Source organism: Bufo bufo, chromosome 4, assembly GCF_905171765.1.
Source record: "Bufo bufo chromosome 4, aBufBuf1.1, whole genome shotgun sequence".
Lineage (NCBI taxonomy): Eukaryota > Metazoa > Chordata > Amphibia > Anura > Bufonidae > Bufo > Bufo bufo.
In genome coordinates, this window is record NC_053392.1 from 503,236,938 (window position 1) to 503,262,860 (window position 25,923).

The window sequence follows — 25,923 nt, forward strand, 5'->3', positions numbered from 1 at the left end:
TCCTTTGTTTTCAGTGCTCTTCAGATTCTCCAGTGCTTGAACCTTTACGGTATGGTCACATGTAGCGTAAATGTTGCAGATTTTCCACAGTGGATTTGCATGAGAAATATCTGCAGTATTTACAGTACCAGTGGAGCAAATTAAATTTTCAAAAATGTAATCCACATGCTGTGGACATTTTTTTTTTATCAAGAAAATCAGGGCCTAAGGCTAGTTTCACAACTGTGGCTGACCTAGAATGCCAGGAATCGGCCGGACAAAAACCTTTGCATGCAGCTGCATTTGTCCAACCTATTTCATGTTTGCCGGGTAGTGGCCGGATCTCTGCCAGACCCCATTATAGTCAATAGGGTCTGGCAGGCAAGTGGCGGATCTGGAGTATTCTGGCAGGCTGTTCTATGCCAGAACAGCCTGCCGGAAAAGGCAGTCACAGATGTAAAACTAGTCTAGCTTCAGCTAAAGTGATGAAGGATTGTCAGTAATTTAGTCTACCCTAACCCCCTCCCCCAATCATGAGCTAGGAGCGTAAGTACATATGACAAGACGTCTTTTCACCGAGTAAACGTAACCTAACAAGAAATCTAAATAACTGACGACTTTATATATCATTTTCTGATAGCTTATGTTTGTCCATCTAACATAAGACATGATGTAGCCATAAAAATACAGGCAATTCAGGTTAAATGTAAGTTAAAATGTTTTATTGGTGAAGACGACAAGGATGCATCATGATGGCTTTTTTTGGAGACATTGAAAATAAATTACTGGATAGATGCCATCAAAATTTCCCACTTTGATGCCTTTATAGGGCACCTAAACTTTTAGAAATCCAAAACTGTAAAAATCCAGCACCGATATAAAAACAATTATTTATTTCTTCATGTAACCTAAACCTTTTGTGAAATCATGATCATGCAGCAGCGCTTCTCAGATCTCTCTTCACTGTTGGTTTCATCTACTGTACACTGATTGTCTTTCCAGCATGCGGAGTACGGATCCTATATACTTTCTATGGGTCCATATTCCACATACTGGATAAGCCACGTAGAGCTGATGAAACCCAAACGTTCTGCGAAGAACTGCTGTATGATCGTGGTTTCACCAAAGGCTTAGGTCCCTTTAATGTGCAGTTCAATAGGAAATTTGATTACAGTGAGCCTACCTATAAAAGTAGTATTCCACCAATCATAACAGGAGAATAAATGCTATTGTTTGGTGATTATAACTTATAGGTAGGAAAACCCCTTTTATTTCACAGTCCAGTCCTATCTTACTATACTCCACCAAAATTATTAACTGATCTTAATTCTACACCACTGCAGTTTTCTGAAGTCATAAATTAGGGGCTGGTTGGACATACAGTACAGACCAAAAGTTTGGACACACCTTCTCATTCAAAGAGTTTTCTTTATTTTCATGACTATGAAAATTGTAGATTCACACTGAAGGCATCAAAAACTATGAATTAACACATGTGGAATTATATACATAACAAACAAGTGTGAAACAATTGAAAAAATGTCATATTCTAGGTTCTTCAAAGTAGCCACCTTTTGCTTTGATTACTGCTTTGCTCTTCATGAGCTTCAAGAGGTAGTCACCTGAAATGGTTTTCACTTCATAGGTGTGCCCTGTCAGGTTTAATAAGTGGGATTTCTTGCCTTATAAATGGGGTTGGGACCATCAGTTGCGTTGAGGAGAAGTCAGGTGGATACACAGCTGATAGTCCTACTGAATAGACTGTTAGAATTTGTATTATGGCAAGAAAAAAGTAGCTAAGTAAAGAAAAACGAGTGGCCATCATTACTTTAAGAAATGAAGGTCAGTCAGTCAGCCGAAAAATTGGTACAATATATAGGGTTCGGACCGCGCTTCTGGTCCAGGTCAGTATGCAAGTTCTTTAATCCTTCTCACTTCCTCGTTTGCAGAGAGAGCCTGAGGGCTGCAAATATCCCTCAAGTAGATATCCTGTAACCAATGGAATTATAATATTGAGGAGAAGTCAGGTGGATACACAGCTGATAGTCCTACTGAATAGACTGTTAGAATTTGTATTATGGCAAGAAAAAAGTAGCTAAGTAAAGAAAAACGAGTGGCCATCATTACTTTAAGAAATGAAGGTCAGTCAGTCAGCCGAAAAATTGGTACAATATATAGGGTTCGGACCGCGCTTCTGGTCCAGGTCAGTATGCAAGTTCTTTAATCCTTCTCACTTCCTCGTTTGCAGAGAGAGCCTGAGGGCTGCAAATATCCCTCAAGTAGATATCCTGTAACCAATGGAATTATAATAGTGTAAATCCGTATGTAACAGTAACCTGCATTGCACTGATTGTACTCACACACTGCGTATCACACAAGGCGTAAATGTAATCTCTCCGTGGTAGGTTGCTCTTATTCTGTCGAAACAGCCACATTTCCATACAATCTGGTTCAGTCCAGTCCACGGACTCAAATGGTATATACCACAGACAAATCTGTATATCTTTTCTTCAGATTCCTGGAAGTATTCTGTGGACACTGGGAATTTTATGTGTTTTAAAAGCTGTTTTAAGAAAGTTGTCTTGTGAGTATGGACAAATAAAAAGTTTTAAAGAAGTATTACGGAGCTTCACTATTGCAGAAGCCATTCTTGTCCACAGAATACTTCCAGGAATCTGAAGAAAAGATATACAGATTTGTCTGTGGTATATACCATTTGAGTCCGTGTGGGGACTGAACCAGATTGTATGGAAACGTGGCTGTTTCGACAGAATAAGAGCAACCTACCACGGAGAGATTACATTTACGCCTTGTGTGATACGCAGTGTGTGAGTACAATCAGTGCAATGCAGGTTACTGTTACATACGGATTTACACTATTATAATTCCATTGGTTGCAGGATATCTACTTGAGGGATATTTGCAGCCCTCAGGCTCTCTCTGCAAACGAGGAAGTGAGAAGGATTAAAGAACTTGCATACTGACCTGGACCAGAAGCGCGGTCCGAACCCTATATATTGTACCTGTTTATAACGTGATTGAACCCACATCACTTTTCGGACCTGCTGCATAGCATTATTGCGGACTGGTGATATATTTATTTCTTTAGCTGAAAAATTGGGAAAACTTTGAAAGTAAGGGCTATTTGACCATGAAGGAGAGTGATGGGGTGCTGCGCCAGATGACCTGGCCTCCACAGTCACCGGACCTGAACCCAATAGAGATGCTTTGGGGTGAGCTGGACCGCAGAGTGAAGGCAAAAAGGCCAAAAAGTGCTAAGCATCTCTGGGAACTCCTTTAAGACTGTTGGAAGACCATTTCAGGGGACTACCTCTTGAAGCTCATCAAGAGAATGCCAAGAGTGTGCAAAGCAGTAATCAAAGCAAAAGGTGGCTACTTTGAAGAACCTAGAATATGACATATTTTCAGTTGTTTCACACTTGTTTGTTATGTATATAATTCCACATGTGTTAATTCATAGTTTTGATGCCTTCATAGTCATGAAAATATATAAAACTCTTTGAATGAGAAGGTGTGTCCAAACTTTTGGTCTGTACTGTATAGTAATAGAGTCTATAAATCTCACAAAGACTGAGTAGATACATAAAGGGAGTCTGTCAGCACTTTTGCCCAGACTAAAATGCTATATAGGCTGGGAAGAGCAGTACAAACATATCTTTTTGGGGCCTTTCTTATCAGGAGGAATGTGAATATGAAAGTGTAGTCTGCCATATTTTGTTCTCATCATTGCCCAGGGGAGGGAGTTTAATGTAAAGTGCTCTCTGTGTTGAGCTGCTTCACAGCCCTTACCCACTGCTCTGAGTCACAGCTGTAGTGGTCTCCTGTTTGGACGATACAGAGCAGAGATGATACAGCACAGATGATACATGGCAGTAAAGCCCCACCTATTGCATTTGAGAGCAGGATCTAGCAGAATTGAACTTCATATTCAGAATACTCCTGAAGTTCAACAAATTGTACGGTATGTTTGTACTGGTGATGTCCCCTGCCCTTACCTAGTGCTGTCAGCAGGATAGTATGGTCAAAACTGCTGACAGTCTCCCTTTAAGTAATTAAATTGTGTCCTTAAAACATATCTGAAAATGACTCAAATAGCAACTCTATACTATAATCTTTTTAGCAAAATCAATAACAGCAAGCCAATTACACTGAAAGGAAGCTACAGGAGGCTACTATTTCAGCCTGTCAGTGGCACGTATCATATATAGGACTGAAATATCAGCAAGGCAGACTTAAGAATCCCAAATCGCCTTTGACTGCAGTTGTGCATTAAATGGAGATAAATTCTGCAGCTAATATAGGATATTCCAATAATAACTTACTATTTGAAAGGACAGAATTAGTATACTGCAGGGATGGCCAACCTGAGGCTCTCCAGCTGTTGCAAAACTACAACTCCTAGCATGCCAAGACTACCTACAGCTATCAGCCTACAGCAGGGCATAGTGGGAGTTGTAGTTTTACAACAGCTGGAGAGCCGCAGGTTGGCCATGCCTGGTATAGTGTATATAGTGAATTGGGAGTGGTTCTTTTATACATTCTCAATGGCACAAAGGTAGTTGGCAATGGTACTATCACAGGGATATATCAAGTTCTCTAATGTTCACATTGGACAGATACAAAAGGAAAATAAAGCACAGGCTACAAAATCCCTTTATTGTGTTCAAACCCCCATAAACAATACCAATCTTCAAATATACTGTAATTACTTTTTACCATGCTCTAACTAGGTACAATGTTACTTTTAGCTGTGATTTTGGGAATTCAAAATAAGTTATTATATTAATGGAAACAGTGTAAAAAAAAAAACTGTTCCTTTTGCAGGGAATCTGTCACCAATTTTATGCTGCCCTGTCTAAAGTCCTGATTATTACTTACTATTTTTTGGCCAGTTGTCTTCTTAACCCTTAGAGGATCTTGGGATTTTCTGCTTTAGTGTTTATGTTTTTCACTCCCCGCCTTCCCAGAGCCATAACTTTTTTATTTTTCCATGCCATAACTTTTTTTATTTTTCCATTCACTTAGCCTTATTAGGGCTTACTTTTTGCTGGACAAGTTGTACTTTCTAATGGCACTATTTAAGATTGCATATGATGTAGTGGGGAGCTGGAAAAAAAATTCACATGGGGTGGAATTGGAAAAACACAATCCTGCCGCAGTTTTTCGGGGGGAAGGGGTTACGGTGTTCCCTATGCGGTAAAATTGACCTGATACCTTAATTCTCCAGGTCAGTACAATTACAAAGATACCTCACTTTGTTTTTCTTGAGTTTTAATACTGTAAAAAATAAAAACCTTGAAAAATATATTTTTTCTTTTCATCGCCATATTCTGACGCCTCTAACTTTTTTTTGTAGTTATGTGTACAGAGCTTTTTGAGGGCTAATTTTTAGTGGGCCAATTGAAGTGTGTGCAACTTTTTATAGAATTTTTGGGGAAAAGTGAAGTGACAAAAAATGGCGAATTGGCCACTTTAAATTTTTTTCCATTACGCCTTTGCCGTATGGGATAAATATTGTTATATTTTTCCATAATGTGTATTTTTTTTATTGGTTATGTATTTTTATTTTGGGGAAAGAGGGGTTGTTTTTAACTTTTTTTTTTTACTTCTATTTAAGTCACCCTGGGTGGCTATAACTGCCATTTATTAGATTGCCCATTGTGTTCTGTGATGGCTTCATAGCCACTATCGAACACTTCATTGACAATATACCAATACAGTGCTTTCACCTGCTGGCCTGTATTGATATATTCCAGTAATAGCTATCGGAGCCTGCTTGAGGCTTAGGGCTATTGCTGTAATGTAACAGGTTCCCTGATCTCAGCCACAGAACGCTGTTATGGGCATGGGAACGCATTGCTCCCCCTTCCAGACCACTCAGATGCCATGGTCACATTTCACCACAGTATCTCAGGGGTTAAATGTATGCAATCATCCATAGGGCTGATCGTGTACATCCACCCAAGGTCTTGCTGTTTGAAACAGCAGAAATCTGGTGGCTACAAGGACCATGGGCACGAAAGAATCATTTCCTCTGGTGGGCCCAGAAGACTTCAGCCTGACGCTGCCCCTGGGCCATACTTCCGATATAGGAAGAAAGCAGTCATCATCCACAGAAGGGTAAATGAGCCATAGACCATCAATATCAGGACAGCGAACAGATCCCACTGATTTTTAAAAAATGACTGCCCAAACAAGTGTCCCTGCCTTTCAATCAATGTCTTTGTTGATAGTTTATCCTGCCCCTAGATACAGCAGAATAAAACTGATGACAGATTCCCTTCATAAAGGCTTTGAACCACTTTGGAGGCATTTCATTTTACTCATTTTGGGTTAAAACTCATATATTTTAATTGGACTTTACTAAAAATGTACAAGTTTTTGTTCTACAGCCTTCACTTTCAGTATATCTGCAGGCTTATTTGCTTTCTGTTTTACACTGAATCTGTCAGACAACAGCTCTGAAGGCTCCATGTGTAGCCCTTATCTCTGAACTCTTGACAGCTGATAAACATTAAATTAAACCATATTCTTAGCAAGCTGATAATGATTTAGCAAAAATGAATGTTTATGAGCTGTCAGGAGTTCAGAGATAAGGGCTTCACATGGCGCGGACAGAGAAGTTCTGTGACGGGATTCACCGTAAAAAAAAAAGCTTGCTAGTCTGCAAATACATAGAAACTGAACGATGTACAGGAAAAACTGTTGAACATTTTTAATAAGGACCAATTGAAAAATTGTTTTTATTTTTAGCCCAAAATGAGTAAAATGCATAAATAAAAAATTATTGCTCCCTGAAGGTGTTCATAGCCTTCAAGGATGGTACATGATAACATTTTGGAAGTCATAAAAATATATTACATTTTTGTTATTATTACATAAGCTGAAGAAAGCATAATAAGAGCATGAAGTATGAAAAAATAAATATAATAAACATTTCAAAAAGAGCAGGAGACAGCGAACAGTGCTCATACTAAATAAAATCATGTCATGTAAACTTTTCATGTAACAATGCTATAAATGTGTAATGGCATTCTAATGGATCTGTCATAGCCTGGTCTATACTATGAATGAACCTAACTCATGGATTAGGAGGTATTACTATGGCCTACTTGCCTTAGAAAACAAAGGATTCACCCCCACCTCTGTTAACACCCAAAGAGGGGATGTTCATTCCAACAGTGGTCTAATGTAACGTTAAAAAAATATATATTCTGAATTCTAGACATTTACATGGGCCATGGCAATGTGAATTATTGTATATACTCTAGGGTTGATGAGGAAGTTTCAAGTTGTCACATTGAAGAACTCTGTAATCCCATCTAATCTGTACATTCACAAAATAATCTAAGAGTCTTCTTGGAAGCCTTTAGTGAACGTAAGACTGGAAGCTGTGTAGGACATAGAACAGTGTTGTCAAGAAAGCAAAAACCTGGAACAAAAAGAACAAGAAGATATTAGCAAACCAAACTGTGTGAAAGTATCTGCCTCAAGATCCAATTTATCTCAATTTTCTATAAAAGTGTCAGCTATAACTGAAAAATGACTGGGCTGGTTGAGTATCTGGTGATCAAATCTCTACAACCTTGGTCACTGAAAAGGCTTTCCACTTAGAACACCTAGATAAAGAACAGCTAAAATTCATTTCCACATTGCCAATCTAGGTTTGATCTGCACATAGAAACATAGACTGTGTCGGCAGATAAGAACCATTTGTCCCATCTAGTCTGCCCAATATACATGTAGGTTGATTAAATCTGTCTGATACCACTCAGGACCTCAACTCAAATTCAATAAACTCAGAAGTAGAATCTTTGACTTTGAAGAAATATAGAGAAACCTCAAGTCTCAAGTCTATTTTTGAAAAATGTTGGCATGTTGCATGTGAGCATGCATTCTCATCTTCCAAATATTCAGTTTTTTTGTGTTTTTTTTGCAAATTCAAGAACATTGCCTGATAAGGTTTGATCCTGCTGACTACATCGGTTGTGTCATTCCTGAGAAAAAAACGTATTTATTATGCAAATGAGGACTTGTATGCATTATGTTTCAAAAAGCATTTCTGCAATTGCCTTAGGCTACTTTCACACTAGCGTCGGGGCTCCGCTTGTGAGCTCCGTTTGAAGGGTCTCACAAGCGGCCCCGAACGCATCCGTCCAGCTACCAATGCATTCTGAGTGGATGCGGATCCGCTCAGAATGCATCAGTCTGGCAGTGTTCAGCCTCCGCTCCGCTCCGCTCAGCAGGCGGACACCCGAACGCTGCTTGCAGCGTTCGGGTGTCCGCCTGGCCGTGCGGAGGCAAACGGATCCGTCCAGACTTACAATGTGAGCCAATGGGGACGGATCCGTTTGAAGTTGACACAATATGGCTCAATTTTCAAACGGATCTGTCCCCTATTGACTTTCAATGTAAAGTCTGGACGGATCCGGTTGAACAACTTTCAGACTTAGAATTTTTTCTAAACTATAATGCAGACGGATCCATTCAGAACGGATCCAAACGTCTGCATTATAGGAGCGGATCCGTCTGTGCAGACACCAGACGGATCCTCTCTGAACGCTAGTCTGGAAGTAGCCTTAATAAAATCATTTTTTTTTCAGTTTTTCTTCTGCTCCTTGTATGTATTACAGCAGGCTGCTCAATTCTGTTCAGCCTCATTCTCAAGTGGCAGCTCCCGGCTGGGTTAGTGTTCAGTGCCTTCTGAATGCTCACAGTGTCTGGAAACTGAATGGAGCTGAGCAGCTTGAAGTGTATTGTAGGACATGCAAACTGCAGAAAGCAAACTTTAAAACATTTCCAGAAATACAGTACATATAATGTCGTAAAACAACAAAGGTGTCCATAGTCTTTACTAAAAAATATTAATAATTACAGAATTAGTTTGAAAATAATTTGAATTTATTTAATATATTTTCTATATGCAGCTAATTTCTACCAATCTTAAAAAGGCTTTATCACCAGGATCAACCCTATTAAACCTCATCATGTTGATTATAAGGGTCCATTCACATGTCCATAATGTGTTTTGCAGATCCACGGATCTGCAAAACACGGACACGGCAATGTGCGTTCCGCATTTTGCGGACCGCACATCGCCGGCACTAATAGAATATGCCTATTCTTTTCCGCAATTGCGGACAAGAATAGGACATGTTCTATTCTTTTCGGGAACGGAAATGCGGACCCGGAAGTGCGGGTCTGCATTTCCGGAGCTCGGCCGCACATCATGCGGCCCCATAGAAATGAATGGGTCCGCAATTCCGTTACGCAAAATGCGGAACGAAATTGCGGACATGTGAATGGAGCCTTACTACACCTTTCTTTTGTCTGTTTGTTAAATAGCTGCTGAGATATCAATGTTTTTAGTCAAATGCAAATAAGCAAGTTCAAGGACCAGGAGGAAGGGCTGAATCTTTTGAGCATTGCTTTGTAACACCCCTTGTGCTCTGCACACTTCCCTTCCCTCCTCCCGATTGACAGGGCTAGACATGCTGAGGGCAGAGCTGTGTCCTAGCATCTATATATCATATACTCTTTGTACTATAGCTTTACCATACTGAGATCTGCTCAGAAAGCTAATCTACATATTACTGCTTTATTTATAGGCACATTATATGATTAGAAAGACACCAGTGATATGTGTTATCTTATAAGCATAGAAAAAAAACAGTCTTCTCTATGTGGTAATCCTATAGCTTAGTGCTTGGATTTGAATAGAGAGATCCCAAATTTAACCCAAAAGTATATATCCTTATCATATTGATAATCATGTTTATAGGTTTAAAAAGCTAATAAATATTGCTGTTTTTTTTATAATCATATATTACGCCTGTGAATAAACCAGTAATTGGTTTTAGGTTTCTGAGCACAAAAAAACACTATTCTCAATATAGTAAGGCCTTTTATTATTATATAATTATATATTTTTATTATAGTGTAGTCTTTTCTATTGGTTAAATGAGAGAAAACAAATAACAGATAAAAAAAAGTTTATGTAAGGCTACTTTCACACTAGCGTTCGGAGCGGATCCGTCTGATGTTTCATCAGACGGATCTGCTCCGATAATGCAGACGTTCGCATCCGTTCAGAACGGATCCGTCTGCCTTAAAACTTAGAAAATTTTCTAAGTATGAAAGTAGCCTGAGCGGATCCGTTCAGACTTTACATTGTAAGTCAATGGGGAACGTATCCGCTTGAAGATTGAGCCATATGGTGTCATCTTCAAGCGGATCCGTCCCCATTGACTTACATTGTAAGTGTGGACGGATCCGCTCGCCTCCGCACGGCCAGGCGGACACCCGAACGCTGCAAGCAGCGTTCAGGTGTCCGCTCACTGAGCGGAGCGGAGGCTGAGCGCTGGCAGGCGGATGCATTCTCAGTGGATCCGCCTCCACTGAGAATGCATTGGGGCCAGACGGATGCGTTCGGGGCCGCTCGTGAGCCCCTTCAAACGGAGCGCTCGAGCGGACACCCGAACGCTAGTGTGAAAGTAGCCTAAGTCTCTTCTAGGACTTGAATTTAGGATTTACATGCATGGCAGACCATTTACCACCAAGCTATAGCATTACCACATAGAGATACGTGTTTGTGTTTTTTCTATGCTTATAGGATAACACAACACATATTACTGGTGTCTGTATAATCATATATTGTGCCTATAAATAAAGCAGTAATATGTAGATTAGCTTTCTGAGCAGATCTCAGTTTTGTAAGACTATAGTACAGGGTGCAATAAAATGAAATAAAATGAGTCACTAGGTTTCAACGGTACTTGCGCTGCTGGTCTCCCGAAATAAAGTGGGTTCTTCACAAATGCAAAGTGTTAATATAGTGGGACCGCGCTGCTCCTTGTTCACACAAGGCGTTTTTCCAGGAATGCAGGTAATCACTTTCTCTGGCTCAAGACAGACACCCTTCAGTTGAATAGTGGTGTGCTTCAACCCAGATTGAAGCTCAGCAAATCTATGCTGGATCGTTAAAGGCTTTTCTGCAAGATGTCATAAATCACACAATAGTGAGAGTACCTCCGGCACAGTAAAAACTTTCTGTTTTATTATACTCACAGAAGTAAAAAGGTTATTCAGCATATCAATATGATAGTATTCTTTCCGCACAGCCCGACCCGGGTTTCACATAATAACCTTTTTACTTCTGTGAGTATAATAAAACAGAAAGTTTTTACTGTGCCGGAGGTACTCTCACTATTGTGTGATTTATGACATCTTGCAGAAAAGCCTTTAACGATCCAGCATAGATTTGCTGAGCTTCAATCTGGGTTGAAGCACACCACTATCCAACTGAAGGGTGTCTGTCTTGAGCCAGAGAAAGTGATTACCTGCATTCCTGGAAAAACGCCTTGTGTGAACAAGGAGCAGCGCGGTCCCACTATATTAACACTATAGTACAGGGTGGGCCATTTATATGGATACACCTTAATAAAATGGGAATGGTTGGTGATATTATTTTCCTGTTTGTGGCACATTAGTATATGTGAGGGGGGAAACTTTTCAAGATGGGTGGTGACCATGGCGGCCATTTTGAAGTTGGCCATTTTGAATCCAACTTTTGTTTTTTCAATAGGAAGAGGGTCATGTGACACATCAAACTTATTGGGAATTTCACATGAAAAACAATGTTGGTGTGCTTGGTTTTAACGTAACTTTATTCTTTCATGAGTTATTTACAAGTTTCTCTTTGTTTACAGCCATTGACATGTCGCCGAGGTTAACACGTGAGGAGCGGATAGAAATTGTGTTGATGTCTGGTGAACGCAGTAACCGGGTCATTGCAGCAGATTTCAATGCAAGACACCCTACGAGACCACCCATCTCCCATGCTACAGTTAGCAAACTGCTTGCTAAGTTTCGTGAAACTGGTTCAGTGTTGGATTTGCCAAAATGTGGACGCATGAAATCTGTCTCTAATGAAGAAATATCAGTGGCTGTCCTAGCTTCATTCAGCAAAAGCCCACAGCGTAGCACTCGCCGCATGTCACTGGAGAGTGGCATTAGTCGAACATCCCTTCGGCGGATATTAGCTACTCACAAATGGCACCCTTACAAACTCCATCTACTGCAGCATCTCAACGAGGATGACCCAGATCGGTGCACAGAATTTGCAGAATGGGCAAAACAAAAATTGGAACAGGACCCTCAGTTTACGCAGAAGATTTTGTTCAGTGATGAGGCAAACTTTTATGTGAATGGGAAAGTTAACAAACAAAACCACCGCTATTGGTCTGACACTAACCCACATTGGATAGATCCCTCCAAGACTGTTGGAACAAAAAAAATGATGGTATGGTGTGGTATATGGGGTACAAAGATAGTGGGGCCATTCTTCATCAATGGAAACCTCAAGGCCACTGGATATGCGAAATTGCTACATGATGATGTGTTTCCCTCTTTATGCACTGAAGCTGGCACGTTCCCTAAGTTTTTCCAACAAGATGGTGCACCACCACATTATGGGTGTCAGGTCCGAGCCTTCCTAGATGAACAGTTTCCTGGAAAGTGGATTGGTCGTCGTGGGCCAGTTGAATGGCCCCCAAGGTCTCCCGATCTGACCCCCTTAGACTTTTATCTTTGGCGTCATCTGAAGGCAATTGTCTATGCTGTGAAGATACGAGATGTGCAGCACCTAAAACTACGGATACTGGAAGCCTGTGCTAGCATTTCTCCTGCGGTGTTGCTATCAGTGTGTGAAGAGTGGGAGAAGAGGGTTGCATTGACAATCCAACACAATGGGCAGCACATTGAACACATTTTATAAGTGGTCAGAAACTTGTAAATAACTCATGAAAGAATAACGTTACGTTAAAACCAAGCACACCATTGTTTTTATTGTGAAATTCCCAATAAGTTTGATGTGTCACATGACCCTCTTCCTATTGAAAAAACAAAAGTTGGATTCAAACTGGCCGACTTCAAAATGGCCACCATGGTCACCACCCATCTTGAAAAGTTTCCCCCCTCACATATACTAATGTGCCACAAACAGGAAGTTAATATCACCAACCATTCCCATTTTATTAAGGTGTATCCATATAAATGGTCCACCCTGTACATAGAGTTTATGATGAGTGGGGAGTGTGCAGAGCACAGGGGGTGTTACAAGGCAGGGCTCAAAAGATTCAGCCCTTCCTCCTGGTGCTCAAGCTTGCTCATTAGCATATGAATAGACACACAGATTTCTCTGCAGCTGTTTATCATACAGACAAAAGAAATGTATAGTTTTAATCAGTATGGTGAGCCCTACCAGCCAGTATGTATGGTTTAACACTTGGAGGACAGGCGATTTTCCATTTTTGCATTTTTGTTTTTCACTCCCCACTTTTCTAGAATCATAACTTTTTTATTTTTCCAATCACATAGCTTTATGAGGGCTTATTTTTTTGCAGGGCAAGTTGTATTTTTTTAATGCCACTATTTTAGGTTGCATACAATGTAATGGGAAGTGAGAAATAAATTCCAAATGGGGTCAAATTGGGAAAAAAAAAAACACAATTCTGCCACAATTTTTTTGACATTTTTTTTTTTACAGCATTCACTATGCTGTAAAAGTGACCTGTTTACTTCATTATCTACGTCAGTATGATTACAACAATACCACACGTATAGTTTTTCTTGCATTTTAATACTGAAAAAAAGGTTTTTCATCACCATATTCTAATTTCTTTGTTATACTTTTTAGATATGTGTACGGAGCTATGTGAGGGCTCAATTTTTACAGGGCGATCTGTACTTTTCAGTATTACAATCTTGAAGTGTTTGTGACAAAAAATGGCAAATTGTCCGTTTTTTTAATTCTTTATTCCATTATGCCATTCACCGTATGGGATTAATATTGTTATATTTTAATAAAACTGGTGTTTTCACACACGGCACCTAACCAGCACTAAATTGTAAAGAAACGGGTAGCCTACCACATCAGAGGCATGTTCTGGTGTCCTTCAGGTATCCATGATAAGTATTCCTTGCAGATTGATGGGGGGGGGGGGGTGATCTCTCCCTATTATGCCCCATAGGGGGTACTAACACTGGCCCTGATAACCTAGCCATGGTGATCTATGGCTAGGTTATCAGGGCCAATGTTAGCACCCCCCATAGGGCATAATAGAGAGAGATCACCTCAACCACCCCCCCCCCCCCCCCCCCCCCCGTCTTTCTGTTTCTCCTTCTAACCCATTTCTAGGGATCAACAACGGATACCTACCATGGATACCTGAAGGACACTAGAACATGCCTCTAATGTGGTAGGACACCCAATTCTTTACTAGTGCTAATTCTGCAACGGATTCGGAATCATTGATATTAAGGGTAATTTTGGTGTTGGATAACTATATTTTATGAGACATACGGTATATTAAAAGTTGAGTTTTAATAGGCTATCCTATCACATTCATGATTAATCACTTCTTTAGTACATTGATGGCTATATAGCTATCGTTGAAAACTTCATTTTCAATATAAAAATACGGTGCTGCCACCTAGTGGCCTGTATTGGTATATTCCACTAATAGCTACCGAAGCCTGCTTGAGGCTTCGGGCTATTAGTGGAATATAACAGGTTCTCTGATCTTAGTGAGTGGCTTCCATTTTCGTCCTGCTCAAATGCCGTGGTTACATTTGACAGTCTCATGGCTGAACGCATACATATCCTGCGGATCTCTGCTGTTTGAAACAGCAAAAACCCGGCAGGGCACGGTGCCCGCTGCAGGCGTGAGCGGACGCCATGTCTAGAGTCCCGGCCAGCCCCATACATTTACGGCGCTGGTCAGGAAGTAGTTAATAGGGTTGATCCTGGTGACAGAGCCAATTTACAGCCCATCATGCACATTAGTATATTGTCGGCTGTACCCAACAAGAATGGTGGGCTCAGCCAGCAACCTAATATGTTTGGGGAGCTCCAAAGTCTCAATGACAAATGAGGACGGGGTGGAGAAGGATTGAAAATGATTTTTTTTCGCCTAATCCTTTTGTTTGCCTGTTGTTGTATGCAGCTATTGCAGTGTAAGTCCACCTTTTGTTCAGATATATGTAAAAGCACCTTAAAACATACATACCGTAGCTGCAGCATTTAGGTGATAATATACAACTGTGCATGCTCCTATATTTGCGTCACACATTATTGTAGCATTAGCTTGTAAGACAGCAGCACTGAGATAGAAAATTGCTGCAATTCCATGGTAGATAACGTCCTATAAGGTAAAGAAGAAATGATGTTTTATTTACATACACTAGTAGAAGTCAAGCAGCAGCCATAGTGTCAACAGACTCTTTACCCCAAAGAAACCCAGATCTAGTAACTCTTCTCAAGGTGTAGGAGCCTAGTTGGCTAGTCTATATACACTTTATGCGGAAAGAATATTATGCAGTATACGGCATCACTGCAGCCAGTGGCATATATACAAATGACTGGGCCCCACAGCAAATTTTTGAATGTCCCCCCCCCCTAGCAACTTCTTTGTAACCCCCAACTGATGTGCAACCCCACTCCTGTGGCTAGCCAAGTTCTCTCTCTCAGACAAAGCCCGGCAGCCGCTCCGTCCGCTTCCTACAGTGTCACTGCATATAATATCATTGTTGAGGGGAACCCTTGTAGGTCTGGGCCCCAAAGCAGCTGCTTTCCCCGCTTTCCCTATAGCTATGCCCCTGACCGCAGCACAAACTATGCAGATGTTGGTAGATGAGGGCAGGGTTTCCAGGTACAGGTAGGATTGCTTTCTTTTCCAACTAAAAAATACCAGCTAAATTTATACAGGTAAAAATTAATGTGTGGATTTAGGGGCATGACTTAACACAGGGTGTTAATTTGACACCAATGGTCTGAACATATTTTGAGTTTTGCAGTATTTGTCTTTTTTAATATCAGCCAAAAATAATGCCAAAGGCTTCATGTGTAAACAAGTGTAACTAAATGAGCTCTTATGGAGAAGCAAAAACCCCAAAAAAGTGGAAAAATACATCCCATACAGTTATGTGTGCTGACCCTGAACCATGCAGCACTATTCAGGAGTTGTTTGCCCTGGTTTGCTCTGCTGGATTGTTTTGTAGAACTAATTGAAAACGATAATTTATGGATGGTTGTTAACTTGTTATCATTATTGCTGTAGTATGTAATGGGTATCTCTAGACAAGCAGTCTACATACTTAATAGTAAAGATCCAGTATGTACAGGACAGTGTAAAATGTAAACTTTATTGATGTTTGTGTGTTTGGTGCAGCTAATTTGAGCCTATGATCCAGACGATGGTAAACACTTGGGTTGTGGAGTCAATAAAATGGGCTATTTGGGCACATAGGGGGTGATTAGATGGGTAAGTGCTCACTTTAACCCAGTTCTCCTTTCTTTTCAGGAAAAAAAAACCTTATATGTGACAATCAGAGAGCAAATATGTTCTCTGATTGTTGGGGGGACTGTTTAGGCTCCGTCCAGATCTGCATCGGAGGATGCATCAGAAGCCTCTGTTGCAGATTACATAAAAAATACAGGATATCACTGCATGCTGTGCTTTTTTGTCTGGTAAAATGCTGGGAGAAACCAGATCCCCTTATGGTGAATGGAATCTATCAGCTTTTGTTGGTTTTCTAATTTGAAGGATATACCAACTCCATTATTTTCATTCATTCTTCTGCTTTAATGGAGCAGAAAAATAGAAATAAAAATGCTAATGTTAAACCAGACTTACCCCACCCTTGGGCGTCATGTAGCTTTATACAGGGATAAGAGGATCTATCCCTTTCCTTATTCGCTGCAGCACTTCTCCCACTGGTCTCCCTTATCTACTCCATGCTGGTCAGCTGAGTGTGGGACTGCTTCAACCTGAAATATCTCAGACTGTATAACACCTAGAGACATGAGTCTCTACCTGCAGCTCTCACTCCCCGCCCAATTTCTAAAAGTTAAATCTTGCCTGTATGGTGGCTGTTGTCTTATTTTAAAGCTTAGATTCTTTCAGCCTGAGATATAGCACTCAATAGCAAGATGAGATCTCATACCTCCTTAGCTAATTTGATGTGCTGTAAAAAAAGAAATACCCCCAAGTCCTCCTGCTGGAAATACCAGCTAGGAGGTGGTTTGGCAGCAAGGTGGTAACCCTAGGTACAGACAAGACAAGATTTTGAAGCTACTGATTTTGCACAGTGTTGTGCTTTTACAAGCCAAATAAACTTTCTTACCACTAATCTCCATGTACCACAGTTGTTTCTGTGGAATCCGAACAAGTAGACCATCAGGAGCAGCAAAGAGAATAAGAAACAAGACACAGAGACATACATGACCCATCCTTGGCTAAGGGGATAAAATACTGTAGTAGCAGCAACCAGGATCCAAACCCATGCTCCAAGTACCTACAAAGATAAAAACAAAAAAAAAATGATTGTATAACATATAACATTATGAATTATAGATAGTATGTGATTGAGGCTCATGGGAAGAGCATCTCCAAACACCTATAAATAGTTTTATGTCACTACAGATGTTAGTGTTGTAGTATTATAAAATAAATCTATGTATTGTACTTCACTCCTTAAAACACAACACTAATAGGGTGGTTTATGTTTTTTAGGCTGGGTTCACCTACGGTATTATGAGTGGTGGATCCTATGTTATTTCTACACAGAGGTGATATCTGTCATTGTAAGGCTGCCTGTGGTGAAAAGAGGATAACTCTAGTAAAGTGATCTGTACAGACCAAGAAGTGGTGCCTATTATTAGGCTTAGTCACCAGTGCTAAAACTGCAGGATTTCATGTTTTTTAAGATAGATATTAACATAGAAAATTAAAAATAAAATAATGAAATGAAAAGGTTATTTTCTGATGACACATACCCTTAAATGACAAGCACAAAACAGATGACGTAAATATGAATTCATGTGCGTACTTTTGGGTGTGAGAACTTGGTAAGGTGTGACTATAAAAGCCTCACTTAGGGTGTGCACTCGCTGAACTATATAACAGGTAGAAAAATCCAGTTCAGAGTAGGTATCATACCACAATATTCACCAGTAATGTGCTGCTAAGCTACAAGCTTTTTTATTATTATTCAAGGTGGTTTAGTAGTTTGTCCATCTTCCTCTCCACTGGTTGACTCTGTTCACATATTTTGATAGTACGCATGAATTCATAATGCACATCAGAGGGGGCTTAAAGAGCATCTGTCAGCATAATCAACACCATTAAACCAGGCATACGGCATTGTAGGGTTGATAATGCTGATATAAACTATACCCTGATTATGACAGTATGTTGCCCCCATTGATGAGAAAACTGGATTTTTATTCATATGCAAATAATCTTACTGGAGCCCTCGGAGAACCAGATTGTTACACCCCTTGATATTTAGTCCCCCTGTTCTCCTGGATTGAGAAGGTTGCGATTGCACAGTGCATGTTCTTCTGCTCTCTAAGCAGGGCAGATTCCCACTAAGCAGGCACCGAGACCTGTCATTTCACGCCTGCACTGTGCCTTCCATCTTAGTGCTTGCGCTATAGATCTTCTGATGTTCTCCGAGCAACACTGAGGCTAGGATACACAGCACAAGCGTGAGATGACAAGTCTCTGCACTTTCTAAGTAAAAATCTTCTCTGCTTGGAGACCAGCAGAAGATGCACTGTGCAAGCATCAAGACTTGGACACATGGCACAGACCAGAAGTCAAGCCCTGTCAATCCAGGGGAAGCGTGGAGGGACTAAAGCTAAAAGTGTATAAGAATCTGGTGCTCCGAGGGCTCTGGTCAATCCCTTGGTGCTCCAGAAAGCTTATTTCCCTATGAATAAAAATACATTTATCTCATCAATGGGGCAATGTACTGTCATAATCAGGGTATTGTTTTTATCATCATGATTAACCCTACCAGGCTGGTTTAATAGGGTTGAACATGATGACAGATGCGCTTTAAACCATAACCTTGACCGTTATGAAAGGAGATTCAGAAGTGATTCAAGAGAGTATTTCCTGTGCATGCACGTACATGCAGTTGTGAAGGCCAAGTAAAAGGGGAAGCAGGAAACACTGCAGCCTCAGGGTCTGAGACCATAGGGGTAGATCATAGACCAGTGTTTTACACCAGTAACTGCTGAAGCACGTCTCATCATAAACTAGACACATCTCCGGCAGTCAGTGCACCTAAACTGAAATCTATGCCAGCCCCTGGCTGACATAGATTTCACTCTTCTTTTATGCCTGCTGTCCCTGCCACCCTCTTCATGCCTCTTTTCAGGAAAGTAGTGAGGGCAGCAGAAAAACTCAAGTGCCAAGTGCCGTTTAAAAAGTTGCAAACACAGCATTTACAACATTTTTTCAGCCAGAAAACTTGTTTAAAGGGGTTGTGGAGGCATACTCTCCGGCACATACTCTCCGACACAACTGCACAGTGGATGGGACAGTTGCCAAGGCATTCACCTGATACCCAGTGAGTATCGTGTACAGTCCTTTTCTAATTATTGGAACCTAATAAACACCAATCGTAAATGACTCACAAAGTGAGTATGCGTACTAGGCCTATATACCAAGTATCAACACCAAAAGGAGAGAACAGGCACAGCACGGCTAACAATATATATAAACTTTATTATGGTTCCCGAAACGGGAAAATCAAATAAAATACAATGACAGACAATACAGAACAATGGTGGATAACACACAGGGTGGAAGGATCACAATTGGACAAAGAACAGCATTAAAGAAACCCTTGGATAAGGCCAAAGAGGTGCTGGATAAAAGATAGATACCCCAGTGGGGAACATGTATAGATGACCTCGCTAACCATGGACAAAATATTGGAGCCAAATTCAGTACATACATTTAAAGTTCAAAGTGCATGAAATACAATGTACATGGACAATAAGTTGCAGTATAATAAATAAGTAATGCCATCAATAAATACCAGAATAGTGATCCAATAAGCCCTAACGCACGTTTCGCGTAAGCTTCCTCAGGGGGGGATGTATGTCAATTTTCTTTAATGCTGTACTTTGTCCAATTGTGATCCTTCCACCCAGTGTGTTATCCACCATTGTTCTGTATTGTCTGTCATTGTATTTTATTTGATTTTCCCGTTTCGGGAACCATAATAAAGTTTATATATATTGTTAGCCGTGCTATGCCTGTTCTCTCCTTTTGGTGTTGATAATTATTGGAACCTGTACATGAGTTTTGCTAGGCTTCAGATAGATGTCTTGGCAACTGACCAGCCCAGCCTGCCGTTGCATCTCTTCAAATTGTGACTTGTTCCATTGGATGCTGTTTCATGGAAGCAGTGATCTAAGTTAGAAAACCTCCATAAAGCCACACAGAGGCACCATTGAGAGCTCATAGAGTGCCTACAACTTTGTGTAGAATTCAATGTGCTTGCCGTACAGACCCCTTGAATCCAGTCATGTCTATGAGTCCTTAGATATAGTCAATAATCAAAAATCAGATATGAATACATAGTTGAACTAGGTATGACTCCAGTGATTACCTTAAAAAACACTAAAGACTATTTACCCTTAAAGATAATGTCAACAATTGGTCACTCCTTTACTCGCTGGTATGCAGCGTTGCCCTGTTTAAATGGCAATTTCACTTGAAGGTGTGTCTGGTATTTTCTCAGTTAACACTATACTAAAATCTATACTTCAGCAGAAAAACACAACAAAATAAAAGAATCTGCTGATCAACAGAAGGGGGCGAGAGCAGATGCTTATCTTTATGGGAACCCCTTGTTACTGTGACATTGTTTCCAAGTTCATTTATTTATTAGTCGCATAAGGTGAAGCAGCTGAGAGTCTGCAGCATTCCTGGACTGTTTGAACATGAACAGATTTCTCTGAAGGTTTCTTCATTTAAAAAAAAAGCATATAATCTAGCATAAATGCCTGGGGTAAAGCTAAAAGCTATAAATATACATTATAACTTGAAAAATTCAACAACAATAAAATACCTACCCAGGACCCCTTCTGATAAGTCTTTGGAGGAAACTAGAGCAACCGGAGGAAACCCACTATGTCTTTGGATTGTGGGAGGAAACCCACACAAATATGGAGAGAGAACATACTAACTCTATGCAGATGTTGTCCTTAATCACATTGAAACCTAGAACCCAGCACTGCAAGGCACGAGTGCTAACAACAGAGCCCCCATGCTGCCCATCTGCTTTTATATGGAAGAATCCTCCTGATCTTATATGGGTCCCAGAGGTCAGACCCTCACTAAACAAGCATTGATGGCCTATACTCAAAATCATTCATTAATGTTTTGTCTCTAAAAATCCCTTTAGGGTATGGCCACACATTCAGGTTTCTTGATCCTGTTTTGGAAGCCAAAACCAGAAGAAAATTCAGAAAAGAGGACAAGGGGTATCTGCCTTTTATATTTTCTCCCCTTTTATGACCCACTCCAGATTTTGGCTTCCAAAACTGCATCAAGAAACCTGAAAATGTTGCTCTACCCTACATGTCTACAATCTACTACAAAAGACAATCCCATCTGAGATAGCTCTTAGTTCTATAGAGTAGAGAGGGTCTTATTATGGAGCTCTATTAGCTCATCCTGTTCTCAGGAGATCAGTAGGCCTTCACTATACTTCTGCTAATTTCAAATACTTTTGTTAAATAGCATTCCATGGCACACTTCGTAGAGGATAACCCCATCATCTCCTATGGGTGCCATGTTACAGCTACATAAAACTCAAAGCTAGTACAGATCCGTGAAATAACTACAGGCATGAGTTTTTAAGGTTCCAACCCGAACAATCTCCAGAGGGCCAACCAACTATATGAAGAGTATAGGGATGTTGAATTTTACATGCCAAATCCTTTTGTTTCTCAGGGGAGATAAGTCACCACCAGAGGTATCTTCAGTAGCCTACTGTCCTCCCCTGACATTAGGGATTTTGCTAAGAGTAGATGTCAACAAACTATTGGAAACATATGGGCCACTTGTGTGCAAACAAATGCAAAACAAAAAAGACTGATTAATACTTAACGCATGTCATTGACTACAGTGTGTCTTAATTAAAAACAATTCTGTTGAAGTTTTAGTAATGTAATTGTCCAACAGAATTCATGCATATTATAGATTAACATTCCTTTGTCATTCTAGCCATCAATTTTAATTGCCAGGAGGAATCAGATCTATTTTGTAGCATTAATGTATATGCAGTTAGCATCAAACCTCTCTCCGTTATTTATATGGAAATAATATGGTGAATGAAGCCATATAGGCGAATCCAAAGGAATAATTGGTTAGCACCTAACAGTAAATGAAGGTGAAGGTATATGGTAATCTTAACAGATATAGCTAAACATTCTGCAACTGTGGCCATACACATTCAATAATTGTCTGCTAAATGCTTGTTCATCTTTCTGACCTCCACATACACATACAGGCTCAGTTTATCTGAGTCTACAAGTGTTCTCAATATAGAAAGTAGAACAAGCTCTACTGTACTTATTTACAACCCATCAGATGTCATAACTTGGGTTAAAATAACATTGTGGTGAACAGTTTACTCACTCAGCACCACCCCTGAGGATTGATCTCCTCAGGAATGCACTGGGAATGCCAAAATACAATGATTTGGTTCAGGACAAATAGTTTTCAAGGAGGAGGAGTACCCATCTAAAGTTGTGAAACATTTCCTCATTCAGATGTCTTCAGCTGGCATCCGAACAAGGAAGATCTTCAAAATCCAACATCTATGCGACATGTAAACCAGTGTATGTGGAAATTTATTTTGTAAACAAGTGATTAAAATCATGTTTAAACAATTATGTATCATTGGATTAATTAAATCAAAATGCAATGATCTGCAGGGGGGGAACTTTGAGGAAAATGGGAGTGGAGTGGTTGTGGTGGCACAGATAGGAGTAGTAGTGTTTCATGGTGGCTGTCCTTACTCTAACACTTCCTTGGTCAATGCAGGATTTTCGGGGATAGTTAGCTTGCCCTTAATGGTGTACAGTTGGCAAGGTGCAAGACATTAGGGCATGTGCAGGGCCAGTGAGAGGTTAATGGACTTAAGGACATGACCCATTTGGTTGCAATAAATAAAGTCTCTCTTAATGAATAGATAATGGAACTTTTTGTTCCTACAGAAACAAAGGCACAGTTCTGAAGTACATTACAGAGTCTCCCAATAGTTGTGTATAGGTAGTAGCATTGATGGTAGTAGTAGTCCACCCTGAATTTCATTCTAAACACACTTTAAAATCTTTCCAAGTAACCACAGGAATGCAATTCTATGCTGATTTACCCCTGCAATTCCCAGTCCGAGGGTTGCAAGTGTGGTGGGTGCCAGAGGCAGTTATCCCTTTCCATAAGCAGTAAAGTCTTAGTGCCATACTTTACTGTCTTGGTCCAGTGTATGGTCTTGATGGTTCTAAACTTTCTGGGGGACATTAACTAAGCACACTGCACCAGAATTATGGCATAAAATGCGCCAGAAAGAATGGCGTTTTGAGTTGTGCCAAAAATATCAACTGTTTTCCCCAGAATTTTCACCATAAATAATGCATCATGCCAGAAATGAATTATAAATGTCAAAGTGGGCGGGGCTATTACATTGGCGCAAATTACACCTCATTTGTGATTCTCCTATAGGCAGAAATGGCTCAAATTGTTGCGGACAATTAAGCCAGCTTATGTGGTGGTGTTTTGTGTAAAAAGTCCCATTTATGGCATAAAGATGCGACTTTTTGTCAAAAAGTCGCATTTATGAAAAGAATACCAACTTCTCGTGGGAACAAGTGATAGGTAAGTATTAAAACAGGATGCATTCATTTTTATTTAATATAAATGAGCTAAACAGCAGAGTTTTGTCAGCAAATTTACATTTAACAAAACAATAACAAAAACGTCCCGAGTCTGTGACAAAAGTCGCAATTTACCACTGGAAATGTCGTAAATATGCTTCAAAATTCGCAAATGCATTTCAAAAGTCGCAAATATGTTTCAAAATTCGCAAATGTAGTCTGGCAAGGGTTGGCTGAAATGGTGCATTTCGGTTTTAAAAAAGTCGCATTTTAGTGCTATTGGCATTATAATGTCGCAAATTGAGTGAAATAGGCGGATAATCAAGTTTATATTTAAAAAAGTCACACTTTAAAAGTGCCACACGCCTTTTGATATATGAGGTGAAACAAATGACCACTTTTGATTTGTAATGTTAGTATTTTTTGGCACAAATTAGGCCATTATTGATAAATGTCCCCCTCTGTGGATGTCTGTTCTCGTTCCCTCATATGGACTCTTTCGAGGCAATTTTTTTAAAATAATTGCATTACTCATTTTGATCTAAAAAAATATATTTTCAATTAGCCTTTATTAAAACTTTTTAGCAGTTTTTGAGATACAGGGGTTACAAATCAGTCTGTTAGCAGAGTATCACTTCTCAGTCCTGTCAGCTAATGGCTCATGTAAAGCCTTATCTCTGATCTCCTGACCTCAAAAAAACACTTATCACATGTAAACTATTATCAAATTGATAAGAATATTGCTTAAAGAGGACCTTTCATCAGGCTAGCTCTAGTCTAATTATTATCCTACCTGTTAGTCCGCTGTTGGCCCGTATATTTTAGCGCCTTATATTATAATGAGGCGACTCGGTTATACTAGTCGGTGACTTGTATTCTCGGTTATACTAGGCGGAGACTTGTATTTTCCCTGGGAGTGGTTATCTTCTCCCTGGCTGTGAGCGCATCCAATCAGAGTGCCTGCTCTTAGCCAGGGGGAATGAGCTCAAGGATGTCTACACTCTCAAGTTCTCGCGGGGCGCTCTGATTGGATGCGCTCACAGCCAGGGAGAAGATAACCACTCCCAGGGAAAATAAAAGTCTCCGCCTAGTATAACCGGGTAGCCTCATTATAATATAAGGCACCAAAATATACGGGGCCAACAGCGGATGTACGGGGGGTTCTGTAGAAGAAAAAAAAGTGCCATTGTATCAGTGGGGGCCACCCTATAAGGTAGGATAATAATTAGACTAGAGCTAGCCTGATGAAAGGTCCTCTTTAAATGAGTCAAAATAAATAAAATGTAGTAATTTAAAAAAAATTGCCCCAACGGTGTCCATAGCCTTTAAATTGTCCTTTTGGCAGCTTTTTAATCTCCAGAATGGTGTTTTCTGGATGAGGCTTCTCTTTGGGCCTACTTGGCAGAAGCTCACACATGTACTGTAGGTCTTGTCTGCAGCTCTGTTCAGAGGAGGACAGACCAGCTGGTCTCCACAGCAACCTAACCAAGACTGCCAGTGTTAACTGATTTTATGTCCATACACGGCTATTTGGAATACATAGTGCATAGTGAGATAGGTGCTTTTACATTAAGGCTACTTTCACACCTGCGTTCGGTGCGGATCCGTCTTGTATCTGCACAGACGGATCCGCACCGATAATGCAAACGCTTGTATCTGTTCAGAATGGATCCGTTTGCATTATTCTTTAAAAAAAAAGTCGAAACTGATCCGTCCTGACTTACATTGAAAGTCAATGGAGGACGGATCAGTTTTCAATTGCACCATATTGTGTCAGTGAAAACGGATCCGTCCCCATTGACTTACATTGTAAGTCAGGACGGATCCGCTTTTCACCGCATCGTCAGGCGGACACCAAAGCGCTGCAAGCAGCGTTTTGGTGTCCGCCTCAAAAGTGGAATGGAGACCGAACGCAGCCAAAGTGATGCAACCTGAACGGATCCTCATCCATTCAGAATGCATTGGGGCTGAACTGATCCGTTTTGGGCCGCTTGTGAGAGACCTGAAACGGATCTCACAAGCGGACCCAGAAACGCCAGTGTGAAAGTAGCCTAAGTCACAATACTTACATTTTCGGAAACAATTAACTATCAGCAGTGATCCTCTGAGTCACTACAAAAAGTGCAAAAAATCTGAATGAGTCACGGAGGCGAGAATGCAGGGCAGCTTTACAATTGTGA

The 25,923-nt window shown here is 40.4% G+C and overlaps 1 protein-coding gene across 1 annotated transcript in view; it reads right to left on the reverse strand.

Annotated features, from left to right (window-relative positions):
* Window positions 1–6,216: 6,216 nt before the first annotated feature.
* The window catches only part of MALL (mal, T cell differentiation protein like), a 31,801-nt gene continuing 12,094 nt past the window's right edge, over window positions 6,217–25,923 (reverse strand). The window contains exons 2-4 of the mRNA XM_040429632.1: window positions 17,185–17,355; window positions 15,069–15,203; window positions 6,217–7,432 (exon numbers count right to left, since the gene is read on the reverse strand). Of these exons, the coding sequence (XP_040285566.1) occupies window positions 7,370–7,432; window positions 15,069–15,203; window positions 17,185–17,355 (369 nt within the window). The 3' untranslated portion in view covers window positions 6,217–7,369. The remainder of the gene's footprint in view (window positions 7,433–15,068; window positions 15,204–17,184; window positions 17,356–25,923) is intronic.